This window comes from Prunus avium, chromosome 2 (assembly GCF_965620075.1).
Source record: "Prunus avium chromosome 2, drPruAviu1.hap1.1, whole genome shotgun sequence".
In the NCBI taxonomy this organism is placed as follows: Eukaryota; Viridiplantae; Streptophyta; class Magnoliopsida; order Rosales; family Rosaceae; genus Prunus; species Prunus avium.
This window is the reverse complement of record NC_142285.1, coordinates 31,656,474-31,674,106: the sequence shown is the minus strand read 5'-3', so window position 1 is coordinate 31,674,106 and position 17,633 is coordinate 31,656,474. Positions and strand designations below refer to the sequence as shown.

Here is a 17,633-nt window from a genome sequence, read left to right as displayed (position 1 = left end):
TTCAACGTTTGTCACTCACCTCAATTAGGCATTTAAATTTTGTTTCTTTAGTGTGTTGTTTTGTTGACCTTTTGAGCTTGACACCTAAAAGACCAAAAGTGATATTTTCATGAACTTTAAGGACCATTTGAGATAAAAAGCCTAAAATTCATGTTGGGTTTGAATCATTCACATCCAATCCCAAGTTACCTCCAAAACTAATCAGTTTGCATTTTTCTTTATTAAAAAGGACATGTAATGCATTTTGATTCGACATGACTAAAAGGATCGAATAGGATGCTACGAGCTAAAATAAAAAATATGAAAAGTATAAAAGAAACCCTAAGATTTTCAATAGAAGGTATGTGGTGATCTCTTAGTCCAAGCGTTTTCTTTGCTCTCCAATCATCTACCACCTCTCTAAAGTTTCCTATTATTTCAAAAAAGGTCACAAAGTGGCCGGCCGTCGCATTCACATCAACACCAAACTCCATTGATGCATCTTACATAGGGACGAAGCTAGGATTGTTTGCGTGGGGGGCCAAACTATAACACAAGTTTTCAAAAGAAAAATTCAATCCAACTACAATAAATAATAGACTATAAAAAGGGTGTTGATTTTGAGTATAATTGGAGAATTAATCAGTCAATATGGCGTTACTTTCCTTTCTTTACTCTATATTAATTGTGTAAAGTGGGACTATAAACATGTGTTTGGTGACGGGACTAGGATTGTATATGTGGGGGGCCAAACCATAACACAAGTTTTTAAAAGAAAATTTCAATCCTGCAATAATAAATAATAGACTATAGAAAGAGCATTGATTTTGAGTATTATTGGAGGATTAATCGGCTAATATAGTGTTACTTTTCTTCCTTTACTCTATATTAATTGTGTAAAGTGGAACTATAAACATGTGATATATAATTGCATCTAATCACCCAACAGTAATCGCATTCCCAACAGTAATCGCATTGGAGAGGACCACTACAATGGTTATATAATCTATTATTCTTCAAAATATGAGCTGCAACTATATAATCCAATATGTATAGGAACATTGTGGGGGGCCAGGGCCAAGGCAGGCCCTAAGGTGGCTCCGTCTTGCAAGATTTGTCTGCTGAGGTCCCATGCATATATAGAAATTTGGGCCCCCTGTCTTTGGTTGATTAGAAAGAGAAGAAGTCTTGAAGCTCAATTATCTATCCTATACTTTCTTTATACCATGCACCTTTATGCATAGAAAGTATGGCCTTTTTAGCCAGTCACATCTAGTCTTACATCTTTGTAAGTTCACATTACCTATCACACATGAAGGCTCCGTTTGGTTCAAGGGAAAGGAGACTTGAGGATGGGAAATCAATTGTTTTTCCATGTTTGGTAAGTCCAGGCATGGGAAATCATTGCCTAGCCCATGTGAAAGTAGAGGGGAAAGTGAAGCCATTCTCCCAACTTGGGTTTTGTTTTCCCTTCTCATGGGAAAGTTCGGGAAAATGAGCCAATATTAAATAAATATTTTTCATGACAATTTTGTTCCCATTAACAATTTAGAATTACAATATATCATTAAATGCATTCCTTTTTTTTTTTTTTTTGATTTAATATGGGTATAATTGAAAATTTATACAAACTTTGTTTTCCATTCCTACTCAAAACAAACATGGGAAAGAAAATAAAGTGATATCTTCCGGTTACTTTCCCAGCATTACCAAACGTGAGAAATGAATATTCCATTTCCCATTATTTGGGAAATGACATGAGAAATGATTTCCCCTCAAATTCATTCCATGAACCAAACGAGGCTGAAGAGAGATAGAAAGATAAGGGATATTATGCAACGGTTAAACATAGAAATGCTTATCTCAGTAAAGCACAGAATCATGAATTTTTCAACGGGTGGGCTAGCTAATGTTGTTAGCTAAAAATCTATGATCATTTTTTTTATGTACTTGCAGTTTCTGTAGTCCTTTTAGAAATAAAAAGGCCAAAAGTCACTTTTGGTCCCTATAGTTTGGCACTTCAACCACTTTTGACCTTGTAGTTTCAATTTCGTCAATTTTGCCATTGTAGTTTTGTTTTTGTAGCAATTCAAGGGCATGTTAGTATTCTTGTCAATTTCTTTAACGATGCAAGGGGCAATTTCGTCAACCCAAAACCCTTGAGAGTAAAAGTTTGTTTGAAATTTTCCCCATTTCATATTAGGGCTCGAAATTCAACTACTAATCTCAATTTTTGAAGAACCCTAAACCCAAATGACCAATTTCAAGCCCTAATATGAAATTAGGGGAGTTTCAGACGAGCTTTTATGCTCAAGGATTTTGGGTTGACGAAATTGCCCCTTGCATCGTCAAAGAAATTGACAAGAATACTAACTTGTCCTTAAATTGCTACAAATATAAAACTACATGGTCAAAATTGACGAAATTGAAACTACATGGTCAAAAGTGATTGAAGTGTCAAACTACAGGGACCAAAAGTGACTTTTAGCCAAATAAAAATATACATTAAATCATATAAACCACATTAGTTCATAGCTCTATTGACTCATTTCCAATATATATTTTTTTTCTCTAGACACAAGTTATATTGGGCAAGGGAGAAATCCAACCTAGGTCAAGGGTAAATGATTTTAACTATTTGAGCTATAAAATCCTTGCAATTTCCAATAAGCTTTAACATAAAACAAATACATATTAATACAACCGGAAACCGCATATTATCAAAATGAAAATATGTTCAACAACCGAATTGAAAAAGTACATATTTTAATGTGTTTTTTTTATTGCTGTTATGCAACTAAATTCATAAAGAATTAAATTTTTTTGAACTCTGATAGGTTAATACATACTGGGCTATATTTAAAATAAGGCAAATATATAAGTTTGATTATTTTTTCCCCAAAAATCTCCATGGCTACAGCACTGATCTCAGCACTCGTTTGAGTAGGAACGAAGCTAGAATTGTAAGGTTAGAATAGCCGATATATAAAGATACATAAGTATTCAAAAACTACATGTTAAAGCTAATATATTTAAGTTATTTATGTATAATTTGTTCGAGGGGAGCCATTTACTAAAAACTAACAATGTTTCTATAACTATTTACACAATATAAGAATGCCTATTTATCTAAACAATATAAGAATGAGCAAAGAAAATTTGATCACCACAAATTTGAAGTTCATGAATAGGAAAAGTTATATATTCTGAAACACTGATATATTGTTTAAATCCTGGATACTAGAGCTTGGCATCCTAAGCACCATAAAAAATGAGGGTACTTCAAACTAAAAATAAATAAAAATGAAGGTACTTTATTAATAAGATTTTAGTTACACAAATAAACTGGCCAGAGTCATTCAAGCTACAGTATAATGATAACATGAGAGGACGAACCCTTTTTGACGAATATGGGAGGTGACATGTTGATCAAAGTTGACAAATGAGCATCCAATCATTTAAATGTTCATCTTTATGCAAGCATGGCATGTTATTTGTTGGCCATCTGTAGCTATCAGAATCCAACCCAATCAAACTTAGGTGTGTTTTAAATTTGATGATTTCTTTCCTCCAACTTCTCAACTCAGTTTTTATTCATGTTCTAATCCTTTCACCTCATAATACTTTTTTTCTTGCTGAACTTGCACGTTAATTGATTGATACAATACGTTGGATAATTATTCAATTTAATAAGTCAAGTCACATCATTTATGAATTCATCAAATAACGATTAAAATATAAGTTTGATTGAATTGAAATAGTCCAATTTAGACTGAGCCGCCAAATGAATTTCCGTGAAGTCAAAAATATTATTTTCATTAAATGTTCCCATTAAATACCAATCATATACGGTATCTATCGGTCGCACCAAAGCATTTGAAACTTCACAGGTTGAAACCAATTCTTGGCCCTTCTTGAAATCAATCAAGATATGGAGCATGAATTTAAAGCTTAGCTCTTCGAACTAGATGCTGGAGGTTGATGGAATTGCTGATACATGGCTGCCATCATGCCGTATGCATCCATTGTCATAGGCTGAAAAGAATGTGCACATTTAGTAAAGAATGTAATTAAGAACGCTCATTCAAAGTCTGCCAATATAACATGCAAGAATGTAACTTATGAACAAATATTACTGTCCATATAGTATAGGCATAAACATACTTGTGATTGGCATGCAAGGAAGGCGGACAAAGGATCAGGCATTGCTGTTGCTGAAGCAGACCTATCCCCGCCGGAGCCATCCCATGAGGCCATGGGCATGAATGCGGTCGGGTGAAGAACCGGGGAGATGACCGGGATGTTGGGGCGGCCCATAGTGTTCATGTCCATTCCCATTCCCATTCCCATTCCCATGTTTCTTGGGGCTGCGGCCATCATGGACATTTGAAGTTGCTGTTGCATGGCCATTGGCAACATCATGGCTGGCATGTTCATCCTGCTCATCATTTGGATTTGTGCTTGCAAATTTTTCAAATACTCAATCACTTCGTCTAGCATTGAAGCTTTATCAGTCTGAAATAAAACGTTAAATGTCAAGCTCAAATGTTGCCCCCCATGTTTCTAAATGTAGCTCACTTTATCTTGAAATAATACACTCAATTAACTTTTCCTAAAACCTACATCAACAAAATACAAAATATTCATTTCACATTCAATTTCGGATTTTTTTCAAAGTCAATCCAACGTTGATTAAATGTAAATCTCACAGTGACCTACAGTCAGAAATCGTGAGTGACCGTTACAGACTAGTAGAACAGGCACTGACATGAGTCTGTAGATACTATAAGCACTTCAGATCTTTTATCCTATGTTCTCTATTTTTGCACATCTTGGGTCTACAAGTTACAGACTATATAGCGTAATATACACATGAAGTTACTGCTTATTTGGGACAAACACAATACAGAAGCAATAGGGCCTACCACTTGGGAAGATTTATGTGGAACCAGGTAGTTGTCCCCATAGCGAACAACCTGCTGGCCAATTTTACCTGGTTGCAAAATGGATATGTGGACTAGGATCATCGAATTCACCAAAAACACCACAACCATGTAAATGCAAAATTAAATTTTTGGACCACATTTATGGCAATTGGCAACCCTGCCTGCTTATCAATCAAACTCTAACCAAAGTACCTTGAAAGTGGCTTATTTTTTTGTCACTAGCCTTGAACATGCATCCTCCCTATGAATGAAGACAAAAATGGTTTGTAATCTTAAGTGATAATTGGTATCTCTTCTTTCTTTGATTCAAAAGATGTGGAAGACGGGAACGATACAACTCTTGTCGTGGGTGTATACCGTTCTCTTGTTGTGGGTGTGGGTAAATTAGTAGTTCATTAATTATACGTTCCTACGTCATACATGAGTTACGATTAGAATAGATTAAGACTTTCATTCCTTACAATGAAACTATAAATATGAATAAGTATTCGATAATTTTGAGATTCTTTTTGGTTCGTAATATGATTCGATAGAACTAAAACCATAAAAATAGTGCACAAAACCCAAAAGTGGAACATCATACCTTACTGGAATTTGGGACCAGTTTCTGCAGCGTCTTCATCCTTTGGTTGATCTTATCTCTCCTTTTCTGAAAGAAAAAAAACATAGAGAGCTTGATTATTAAGAAAAATTAATTGCGATATTACGAAACAACCCCCATCTCCCCAAATGATAATTTCTTTCCAAAGAAGGTCAAATACTGTTCTTTCCTAGTACTGTTTTGATGCTATCTATCACCTACTTTATACTACCCAATCATTCGCTTCTATGAGTTATGTATCTCTCTCCTCATAGAAAATACAATTTTAAATAGGTGGTATTAAATTGTAAATTACAAGTAGGACCAAGCGTTTTATTTCACAGTCCAACAAAATAACATGTCATGTCCCGTAATAAAAGATGATCATGGTGTATGATGGAATTGGATGCAAAATCCACATAGTTTGAATGAAGATGTATAACATACACGTTCAGATTGGTTATGAATAGCAGCAGCCCTACTCCTCTTTGTAGAAACTGAGGATTTTCCAGTACTTCGTTTCTTTCTGTTATCTTCATCGCCTGCCTCCCTCTTCAAAAATAACAAAACAACAAGTAATGATAAATAAAAAAAATCAAATAAGTAAATAAAATAACTAAACAATCATCAAACAAATAAATCCATTAACTTATTTCTTAAAATCATTGAAAATGTTTGTATTAATTAGCAGAGTAAAAGTAGGGAGAGTTTGCCTGTGGTTTACTGTGACAAACGGAGTCATGGTCGCTTGCCTTTGTACTGTCAAGTGTGACAGGCTGACTATCCATCCCAAACGTCGCGCTACCGCACACGCTCTGGGATCTGCTGCTCCACTCTGGTGTTTCGGGGACACGTGACAAACTCCCGTGTTTCCCTGAAGGCATGGTGTCGTCATCCTGGGTGGCGGCGCCTGTAGCGCCACTGCAGGACTCCACTCTAGTGGAACACCCAACCATGTCCGAGCCTGAAATCACACCAGGCATGGACATGGACTCCATCATATGACTACTTGAGTTATCGCTTTGGTTTCTGCACGGAACCAAAGCGTCCATAGTCATAGTGGTGGAGGGAGCTACTGCTGTAGTTGAACGAACAGCAGCAGCGCGATGGTGATCAAACCAGGTTACTAGTTCCCCTTTAGCGCCGCCACCGGAAGAATCGAAGGGGGGTTTACTGGGAGGGGGCAAAGTAGAGGTGGCTTGGTTGACTATTGACTCGAGGGTACCACTTGCCCGGGGCTTGTCCCAGGTGGTGTACTTCGCAGTGGTTAATGAGGGCTTCGCCGGCAGGCGCGGCAGACCTAAGCCGTGCATGGCTACCTGGCCGTTTTCCCATGTCAGCTCTGCTACTTCATAGTTCAACCTGCATATACACACAAATAATTTAAGTGCTTCACTTGGATAATTAATTAACCAAACCATGTACATATATAACAAGTAGAGAGAGATAGAGAGAGAGAGAGAGAGAGAGATTCATACATGGGGACATCATCAGATGGAGCGGAAGAGCGAAGAGAGAGCCTAGGAGCAGGTGGAGTAGAAATGTCATCAAGATCCCAGCTGGGAACACACTGGTTCATTTTGAGACCAAGAGACTTCACTTTATTTGAGTTTCTTGTGTTAATGTGTAGAGCAGGGAGAGAGAAGAGGGTAATATATTTCTTTCTTTCTTCTTCTTCTTCTTCTTCAATTATTTTGTGTTAATTTGTGTGAAACAGGACCGGCTCCAAAGTGTTTGAGATTGAGAAAAAGGGGCAATGAGAAGTTGCTGAATGAGAGAGAGAGAGAGAGAAAAAGATAGAGGCCGGGTCGTTTTTTAATGTCCCAGTGCTGGTGGCTAATAATAGCAATGGAAATTAAGGAAATGTCTGACAGGCTTTAATGTATACTATCTGACATTAGGAGAAAATTACAGATACCGAAAAGTTGTTGCAGCAATAAAAAGAAAAAGAAAAAAATAAATAATAAATAAGAAGAGTTCATTCAAAACAAAAATCTTTGAGGTCGTACGTGTCAATGTGTGGGTGTGTGTTTGCATAGCAATGATACATTGATTTTATTATAGGTGTCTGTAATGTGTAGATTAAATGATGGGAAGATGGGGACGTCTCTGGCTTGATTTGTACAACGGAGAATTACCATCTAAGACATGTTACATATACATATATGCTCAATGATGCAACACCGTAGGATGAGAAAGAGAGAGAAGGAGAGAAGGAGAGAAGCCTTCTTTTGTGTGCCGGTCGACTGTTCATTGCACCTCAATTGTCGGTCGATCGATAATCATAATACCATCGTATATATGTGAAGAATTCTACAAGTCCTTACAAAAGTCCCAATCTCGTTGTATTCCTAACACTATGGTGAGGAGTTAAGTAAAATATAAAGTTATATTCATCCACTTATAGATTTATACCATATGTATAATTTGCAAGTATTCGAAATTTCTTATACCTAATAATAATTATGAGAGAGGGTGGGTCATGAAGGTTTCCCATTACCAAGAGAAAGACAAAGGCAAATTAATGAAACTCTCTTCCTATCACAAACTGAACATGGAACAGATTATGTGGTAGAGAGAGAGAGAGAGAGAGATATATATCAAGGGGTGAATTGTGGTGTGAAATGAATTGAAGGCAGAGTTCTCAGCCTAACAAAAAAACAACAAACAACTAAGATAGCTTATATTGGAAACTGCGCGTGGGAAACTGGAATTTTTGGTCAAGGGGCTGCCTAGTAGTGAGTGAGTGAGTGAGTGAGTGATGTAAGGATTTGTACGTGGGTGATGTAGTGCTATATTACAATGGATAGTAGACACCTTCTTCTCTTCTTCACCCACAGCTCATCGCCACGCAGCAGCCTTCTATTTAATTTCTTTGAAGACTCAAGGCCCCAACCTCCGCCAAGATTTGACCGCCCCTTTTGTTTTGTAAGTTGCAATGTCACTGTTGTACGGCTAGAGAGACAAAGGGCAGGGTCTCATTAAAGTTTGTTCAAAGCTTTTTTCTTCAAATGCCAATAAATCGACTCAATTCAATGACTGTATATAGGGATTAGATTTGATCCTTAAATGAGAAAACGAGCACACTTAACTCGTTTGGTAAATGTTCCTGTTGAAATATGTTCCAAACGGGTCAGTTCGAATCAGTTGGTAACCGACGATTTTCTTGGTTAGAAAAATATGAAACCATCCATTTTTAGTCTCGTAGTATTTTAGCTCTTGCTATATTGGAGGAAGTCTTAAGTTCAAATTTCAAGCACCTTAGGCACGACACTAGGGCGACAAAGTTAAAGTGAGGTTTGGAAGCCTAGGTCACTTCCCACAATACCACATTCTTCTCTCACCAAAATCCATATCCAATGGGCCAACGGTCTGAACATAATAACAAGTAGATGGGCTTATAATGGGCTTTGCATCCACTTCTACCGAAAGCTTTGTGGTATCCATGTTGATGTGGTTTTGTATTTCATAACCGAAAAGAGTAAAAGAGGAAGTAAAGATCATGGAGAGAGAGAGAGAGAGAGAGAGAGAGAGAGAGAGAGAGAGGTTGACGTTTGATGCTTTAGAAATAGGTGTTGTATTGGCAGTTTGTTAACGAGATAGATATTGCTTTTGGGCAGATATCACGAGGGAAGATATAGCTTTTGGGATATCACGAGGGCCAATTTCAATCAAATAATAATCACTCACATTTCCAAGTCATACTAACAAAATGTCAGCTGTTGGCATGATGAGATGCAAAGTGTCCAAACAATGACATTCTCAAATTAGGGTTCTTGTAACATTCTCATATATCTAATTTGATTTTTTAGTTTTTCCCCCACCTAAAGGTCGTTGACTGAAAGTTACTCTAGCCAAAAATAAAAAGTAGTTTTGACAAGTTTATGGGAAGTTGTATTTGAAGGGCTTCCAAATTGCCAATTTATTAGTTAAATGATATTAATCCTTTATTGTTGAAGAATTCATACTTGTTTATCAAATAATGTGGTAGATGATACATAGTAATCTTTACTTGTTAACTACAGAAATAAATAATTATTACTATATCATGTGTCAACAACTTTGATGATGCGAACATTAAGGGCCTGTTTGGTATTCAACTTGAATCCAACTTTTTAAACTCAAAAACAGAATTTGAGTCCAAAAGAAAGAAAACCTGTTTGGTAACCCTATTTTTAAAAACTTAAACTCAAAAACAACTAAAAACCACCCCAACTATTAAAAACAAAAAATATATGTTTTTTTTTCAGTTTTTTTCTAACAACCCACAAGTTCACAAATTTTTAAGATTTGAAAACAGTTTTCAAGTTGTATACCAAACAAGTTTTTGAATCTTAAAAATAGATTTAAGAACTCCTTGTTTTTAAAAAAAATCAAAGTTTTTGAGTTCCATATTTGAATAGGATACTAAACGCCCCCTAATTATTCATAACATCATACTATCATGTATATGTAAGGACTTAAGTTCCACATCATATATGGAAACTTGCATAGCATGAGAGAGAGAGAGAGAGGATCAAAAAGTTATGTGGGATTCACGTTATAATATGTAATTCAATACTTGAAAAATCATAAATTAGATTGATTCAAATGATTGAATAATACTCATGGATGAGTCCAATAAACTCAGTTGAATCTTTTACTTAAAGACTTACTAGATTATCTAAAACTTGTATTAACACAAGCGATCACCAATTGAAATTGTAATCAAAACCTAACAAAAACACAACTCTTTTGAGTAATAATATCTCATAAATTTGGCGTTCCAAAATTAGATGATCCTTTCCATATCCGATTATCAATCCTAAAATGCAATCCAACAACAATGATATAGGTTTCATTGCTCACTTTACTCTCTTCTTGATTACACCTGCAAAAAAAAAAAGCACAAAAAGGGAAAAAAAGAAAAATGCAATTATTATATCATTATGTGGAAATAAAGGGCAAAAGGGAGCATGTTTATCCTAAAAAAGTAATTTGAGCTGTACTTGTTTTTATTTAACGTAGGACTTGGGAGTTTTGAGTTGTACTTTCCAAACACTGCCAAATTTTGTTACCCCTCACACGAGACAAACTATTAATTTGCTTTCGGAATCGAATGATGCTCTCGTTATCGCCTCCGAAATCTATGATGCCAAAAACAAATTTGTTGATCATTCCCAGCCCAAAACCAACAACAAGATCACAACTGATCCTCTACCAACCACCCCACTCGTTATGACTACATCCTCCAATGATCTCGTTCCACGTCATCAAAACTTCGTTTTGGTCGATGAATTTCACCTCTAGTTTTAGTTAACCGTCGGTGGCGCTGCACTGGATAACAGAATCGTTTTTACTTCCTCACTTACATTAACATTTCACATACACTTCATTTATCCAAAATCCGATCTTTTTTCCAGAATGTAGAGAGAGAAAGAAAGAGAGACTGTGATTAACAAAAGATTGGATTTTTGCAAACCCTAACCCTAATTAGTGAGCTTTTTTAAATTTAATTATTTGCTTTTGCCCTTTTATTTGCTTTCTCTTGAGCTTTGACAAATGTCATATTCACCAGACAGAAAATCTGGAAGCCCAACAAAGTCACAAGTTCTGAAGAGGCCAAGGCCATTGAGCCTCCCAGACCAAGCTCTCAAGTATGTTATCATGAAGATGCAGCTTCAGAGCCACCACCACCACCACAGCTCTCTCTCTCCTTCAACTGCTTCACCTTCTCCTCACTCTGAGTCTGACCTCTCTTCTGGGTTCAATTCCCTTACCCTAGACCCTCCCGCACCAGATTCCACCTCCCTCTTATCCGATGAGCTTCTCCTCTCCATCTTCTCCAAGCTCCCAATTTCCCAGTACCTCCCCAACTCCCTTGTCTGCAAGCGCTGGCTGTACCTCCATGGCCGCTTGGTGCAATCTGTAAAGGTCTTTGATTGGGGATTTTTGGACTCCGGTCGGGTCTTCGCCCGGTTCCCGAACCTCACTGAGTTTGATATCGTCCATGCTTGCATTCGGTCGCCGCGGAATTCGGGGATTCTTGTGACGAGGAAGGCTTTGACTGTTCATATCGACTCGCTTTTCAGCCCAAATGGGTTTATTGAGGAAAGTGATGTGTTGAAGAACAGTGTGGTGGATGATGGGCTCGGGTTGATTGCCAGTTCGTACCCGAATTTGCGCCGAATTGCGGTTATAGGTGCCAGTGAAAATGGGTTGTTGAGGATTGCTGAGGATTGTCAAACACTGCAGGAATTGGAGCTGCATTGTTGTGGAGACTTGGCGTTGAAGGGAATTAGTACGTGTAGGAACTTGCAGATTGTGAAATTGATTGCTTGCGTTGATGGGTTTTACAGGGCAGTGATTTCGGATATTGGGTTGACAATTTTAGCTCAGGGGTGTAGGAGGTTAGTGAAGCTTGAGCTTTGTGGGTGTGAAGGGAGCTATGATGGGATTAAGGCAATTGGGCAGTGTTGCCAAATGCTTGAGGAGTTGACTCTCAATGATCATAGGATGGATGGTGGGTGGTTGGCTGCTCTGCCCTTTTGTGGGAATTTGAAGACTTTGACGCTTGAGTCTTGCAAGGACATTGATTCAAACCCCGGCCCTGATGAGCACTTGGGATTTTGTCCCACCATTGAGGAGTTGCATTTGCGGCGGTGTCAAGTGAGGGATAAGCATGGTGTGAGAGCATTGTTCTTGGTGTGTGAGGCTGTTAGGGATATTGTTCTGCAGGATTGTTGGGGGTTGGTGGATGAAGTATTTGCATTTGCGAGTATTTGTAGGTACGATATTTTTTTTCTTCCCTCATTTGTGCTTATCTCTTTTTGTTGTCTGAATCACTCATACCATGCAAACCTCTTAATTGATTTTAGATCTGTGGTCCATTTATGATTAGCTCTTCCAGTGAAAGATTGGAATGGAACTTGTGAGAATAATCTCTGCTTTTAAGGCTACAACTGCCTTGAAAAGGCAGGCCCATTTAAATCTGGGACTCCACCATCTTCTCCCACCTTTATTATGTTTACTGAATGCTTCTAATCCAGTCATCCAAGGCTAACTAAATAATGTTATAGAGATTTGAAATGTGAATTGTTTTCGGGAACGATGATCATGAAAATCAGACTTTCCACTAAGTTTTTGTGGCCTCTATCTCCCATGGTATTTGATCCAGGCAGGCACTTGATCCTTGTAGAGTTCCAAATATCAGAATGTCTCAAATAGCTTCACTAAATTCCTTTTTTAGACCTATTTTTTTATGATTTGAATAGATTCCTTGATAATTACATTTATAATCTTAATCATAGGTAATGCAAGGATTTTATGAGTTATTACGAATTGTCAACTCTAAAGTTTTAACGTGTGGTGAATTGGCCAAAACCCAATTAACTCTTTAAGTTTTAAAGTTCTTCAATAAAACTTACACAGTTCTGAAGGTTGCAAAATGAGGAGTCTGGTATCAAATATGTTTCTGAACTAAGAAAGTTCACGAGAATAAGGAAAATTTTTATGTCTGTTAATATGCCTCATTGTACTATAACAGAATTAGGGTATAATTAACGGAATTAAGATATTCCTTCTCGTTTATTGAAGGAGTTGCTTAGTGTGTTGCAGTATTTTTTTTTCTTTATCAAGGTCCGTGTTATTACTAACAAACTTGTAGTCGCTTCTCCATCCCAAACGACCTCTTTTCCCCTTATCTTTCTATACTGCAGACCCAACTTGTTTCTCACCATCCCAAGCATGTAGGATTGTCAATTGGACGAGCTGGTAAAGTAAACCCTGTGAATTTTACTCACAATCCTGAAACAAGAGGACACCAGCTAAACCATTATTCCAAAGAAAAGCCTTTGTTAGAATAATCAACATTACATTGGCTGTAGAAAACTATAGCTCGAGATCAGTCTCAACTCAAATAAATCTCAGTCCAAAAGAAAATTGGAATTCACACTAAGCAGTCCAATTGAAAATACTACAAGCATAAGACTCCTAAAAGTAGAATTCACAAAGATGTCATATGTCGTAGGTTTAATGAATATACTTTTTATTTGATGAGTTGGAGAACACTAATTTGCTATGATTACATAATTATGTGGTGTAATTCTTTTCCTACTACAAGTTATACTGCAATTATTTTGAATTTCCATAAAGAGACATAGCATACTTGGAAAACAAATCAATGTGGAATAAGTTTTTAGCGAAGTTGGTACTTGGAAATGCATTCGTCAGTGGCCCATGCATTATGCGGAAACATCAGAACTTCCTTCAGAAAACATCAGAGCTTTTCCCCAGTAGATCCGAAGTCCTTCTTTCTTTTTGGGTTTATGAGAAGGAAAAGGAATCATTATGCACAAAGCTTTCATGATTTATCGGGATCATTGAAAAACATGGCTGCTAGATGTATGATTATCCATCATTCTTATGTTTGAGTCTGGTCTTCCAATCAATGGCTGCTTGAGTAGATAAGTATAATGATTTGAGGCATTGTCTAGCATGAGATTGATGTTGAATAACACCTATTTATTGATTTCAAATTTTACCCTTCGCAATGGTTTTACCCTTTTTCTCGACATAGGAGGGTGAAGCTGATTTCTCTGCAAGGATGCTCACTGCTGACAACAGGAGGTCTGGAGTCGGTGCTCCTTTGTTGGAAAGAGCTTCAAAGGCTTAGAGTAGTATCATGTAAAAATATAACAGACAGTGAAACAACTCCTGCCTTGGCAACCTTATTTTCTGTTCTGATAGAGTTGACATGGCGACCAAATACCAGATCTCTCTTGTCATCAAGTCTTGCTGGGACTGGAGTGAGACTGAAAGGTGGCAGGTTTTTCAAGAGTTTAAAGCCTTAACTTCTTGATGGGAATCTTGACTTCGGTTGAATGAGCATCAAATCACTTAGCAGTTGTTCAGTGTTTGGATCAACGCACAAAATAGATAGGTTGGATGTCCATCATTATGATAACAGAGGATGGTTTGCTTCCTCGCATACAGCAAGACTGCCGAAAGGAGTTTGTCATCATTTAAAGACGTTCTAGCCCTCTCTCTCTCCCAACTGGTGTGTTGATAACCTGGATGTCCACAGCTCAGCATCAAGTTATCAATGTGATTTAAGCCTAGTCCTGTTTCTTTAATGTTCAGCAAGGTTAGTCATGCTAATTTTGTCATATTAAGTAGCTGTACTAACTTGCTAGTAGTTAGAACAAGCAAAAACACGAGTACAGTTTATCTCCTCTTTCGACATCATTGATATGTAACATGTTCTAGGAATGAAGTTCTTTTATCACAGAATGTAATGACATATTATCAGCAAGCTCATTGTGGTTTCATGCAACTGCTATGGTGTTGTTGATTTTGTTTCGTCGCTATTACGTTAATGTCTCAACTGATTGGAGTTCGAGTATAGGTTCTTCGACGGCATCGCAAGTTTGTTTATCATTTTAGTATTCAAATTAGAACTCATGTTCTCATTTTATTTTATTTTAAATTAATTTTTCCCGTAGATTATTCTAATTTGTCTGATATCTATGCAAATAAATTAAGCAATCAAAAATTATTTAGTCATCCAAATTTGACAGAAATTACCATTTAAATCGGAAGACCTTATGCTGAAAATGAAATATCCACACTTGTCCTCTCATGAAAACGTCCACAATTTTTACCAACAAAAAAAAAAAAAAACGTCCACAAATTTCCAATCGGTCATCGTATTTGAAAGCTGTCTTGGACATTTCCTCTTCAAAATTTATACGTAAATATAATTAAAATATATAAATATTTGAAATAAAATAAAAGCGGTGATATTTGGCAGGACTGCATACGTCAGATTTGACGTGGCAGGAAACAATTGGTGGAGTAGGCGTGGAAGCGTCAAGCGGTCAAGCCACGTAGACAAAAAGAAACGCCAACGCGTTTGCGTTACATAATAAAACGGATTTTCAGCCCATCGGAGTCAAAAACCCTTCTCGGATCTTCAACCTTCGATACACGCCAGCATCTCAACTCGTTCTCTTCACCGAGTCGACTCAGGTCAGTTCTTCTCCTTCCTCTTCTCTCCTTCGATTTGTTCGTGTAACCTTGCAGATCTACTGCATGCAATCTTCAGTTTGGTGTTTTTTTTTCCTGTTAATTCTGATTGCAGATCTTTTACTGCTTTTTTTCGTGATTGTGTTACTGGATCTGATTTGTTGTGAAAAATCGAAACTTTTCGTTGCTCAATTGAGTATTAGGTTCTCTTAATTTCTGTATAATCATCCGAATTTTCTCTTTGTTTTCTGTATTTTTTTGTTGTTTGAATTTTCATTTGGATTAATATTTTGTTTCTGCTAATATTCCTATTTTTCTTTCAAATTGCCCTATTCTGTAGATCTCTGCATGCATGTTATCATTTTGATACACAGATGGGTGCTTTTAGTTTAAACTGTAAATATGTAGAAATCGAGTTGATGGATTTTGACTACAGAAGTTAATCAGCTATTAAACGGTTCTGCAGCTGCTAGTCTCTGAACCCCAATTACTGTTAATGCAATACTATACGTTCTTGTTTGTTTTTGTTTGGCCTTTAAGTTGGTTATGCTAATCATTCTGGTCAATTCTGTTTGGAATCAAATTCATGTGTCATCAACTTGAATTGGAGAACAAAAAGCTTTGATTTTGCATATGTTGGATCAGTTTATAAAACTCTTTCTTTATGAGTTCTATTCTATATGTTTACAGAATTGTCAAATCTCCATCTAGGTCTGTTCTTGAATAATGCCAAACTCCTCTCCTAGAAGCTTTTTTGTCCTTGTTTTTTTTTTCTCCCTATGTGTGTGGATTTGGTCCTTTATTTTTGTACCATAAAGGTTGGATTGAGGTTCTAAAGGTCTGAGTTGGTGGTAACAGAAAATGGTTCTAGGCGGTGGAGCACCTGCCCCAAGGGGAAGTGCTGCAGCTACTGCAAGCATGCGAAGGAGGAGGACGACAAGTGGAGGTGCTTCAGGCGGTGCAGCAGGGACAATGCTCCAGTTTTACACTGATGATGCCCCGGGACTCAAGATCTCCCCGAATGTTGTTCTCATCATGAGCATTGGTTTCATTGCCTTTGTTGCCGTTCTTCATGTCATGGGTAAGCTCTACTTTGTACGCAGAGAGGCTTAGAAGGAAGGGTGCTGTGCTAACAATAGGAAACAAGACTCAATATGGTGTTTTATGAATGAACTTCGGTTTTATAAGCTTTCTTTGTAATATGCGAATCGTTGAAGCAGAGTTTTAGACATTTTTGGTTCAGTGTATTAGAACTAGAGCCTCCTTTACTTAAAATGGAATTCTAGGCCCTCCTCCTCTTCTACAGTTTGATCAATTTTTTGAATGAATGCTGGCCACTGGATGGATTTTAGATAATGAGCACAATTTGATATCGATCGCTTGAATATAAAATGGACACGGTGCAAGACTTGGGATTCTTGTGTAAAATTTTGAGGCTGAGCAATCCCTTGATGGTAAATCCACTGCACTGGTTTGCAAAGGCTTTTGTATGGGGGAAAGTAAGATGAACTTTGAGAATGCGTAACCAAGTACCCTCCACCCCAGAACGACCCCAGAAGCCTTTGCATACTTGGGGATCGGGATTCTCTGCTTTTTCTCGGGTTTTTTTCTGGTTAATGGAAAACTATTTGGAAAACTATTTCCAAATGGGGCAAATAGTTTGTGAGAAACAGGGTTTGGTCCCAGCTCTCGTACAAATACCAATCCTTTGTCTGCATCTATCCTTTTCAAAATTCCCCAATTCTCTCTGTTGGGACACCCCAAAAAATTGATCGAAGCATATTCACAGTGTAAGCAAAGCAAATCAAGCTATCAAAGACAACGAAGCATAAAATAAAAAGTAAAGATGAAAAGAAGCAACACAAAGAAAGAAAAAAAAGCAACAACCATTTACATGACGCGCAAACCTTAATAAGAGTAGCAATCGGAGAAAAACAAATCAAACCAAACCCAGAATTTGAAACAAAACTTTTCCAGACTCGTTCAGCTGTGACAAGATTCAAAGACGATGATTAATATTATGAAATAGGAGGAAGCATAAGGGGTGGCAGTTTTTGATGAACTCGCCTAGCAGGTTGTTTCAAGAAAGAAAAAAAAAACCCTGAGTTAGTGGGGTGTATTCT

The 17,633-nt window shown here is 37.2% G+C and overlaps 3 protein-coding genes across 4 annotated transcripts; 2 read left to right on the top strand and 1 right to left on the bottom strand.

Moving 5' to 3' along the window:
• Positions 1–3,683: 3,683 nt before the first annotated feature.
• Positions 3,684–7,390, bottom strand: UNE10 (basic helix-loop-helix (bHLH) DNA-binding superfamily protein). 2 transcript variants are annotated; one of them, XM_021951153.2, is made up of 6 exons: positions 6,984–7,375; positions 6,219–6,867; positions 5,953–6,057; positions 5,509–5,574; positions 4,144–4,494; positions 3,684–4,014 (listed from the first exon to the last, which is right to left on the bottom strand). In XM_021951153.2, exons 1-6 carry the CDS (start codon positions 7,082–7,084, stop codon positions 3,931–3,933), a joined length of 1,356 nt encoding a protein of 451 aa, XP_021806845.1. In that variant the 5' UTR covers positions 7,085–7,375; the 3' UTR covers positions 3,684–3,930. The 2 variants fall into 2 exon arrangements, with proteins under 2 accessions (XP_021806845.1, XP_021806852.1); XM_021951160.2 differs by lacking the exon at positions 3,684–4,014 and adding an exon at positions 5,118–5,334 and having other exon boundaries at positions 4,357–4,494; positions 6,984–7,390.
• Positions 7,391–10,873: 3,483 nt separating this feature from the next.
• Positions 10,874–14,818, top strand: LOC110750936 (F-box protein At5g51370). The gene is made up of 2 exons (XM_021951332.2): positions 10,874–12,272; positions 14,063–14,818. The coding sequence occupies exons 1-2, from the start codon at positions 11,047–11,049 to the stop codon at positions 14,334–14,336; spliced, it is 1,500 nt and encodes a 499-aa protein (XP_021807024.1). The 5' UTR covers positions 10,874–11,046; the 3' UTR covers positions 14,337–14,818.
• Positions 14,819–15,382: 564 nt separating this feature from the next.
• On the top strand, positions 15,383–16,815 carry LOC110750951 (Preprotein translocase Sec, Sec61-beta subunit protein). Its single transcript, XM_021951342.2, has 2 exons — positions 15,383–15,513; positions 16,369–16,815. Exon 2 carries the CDS (start codon positions 16,372–16,374, stop codon positions 16,621–16,623), a length of 252 nt encoding a protein of 83 aa, XP_021807034.1. The 5' UTR covers positions 15,383–15,513; positions 16,369–16,371; the 3' UTR covers positions 16,624–16,815.
• The last annotated feature ends 818 nt before the right edge of the window (positions 16,816–17,633 follow it).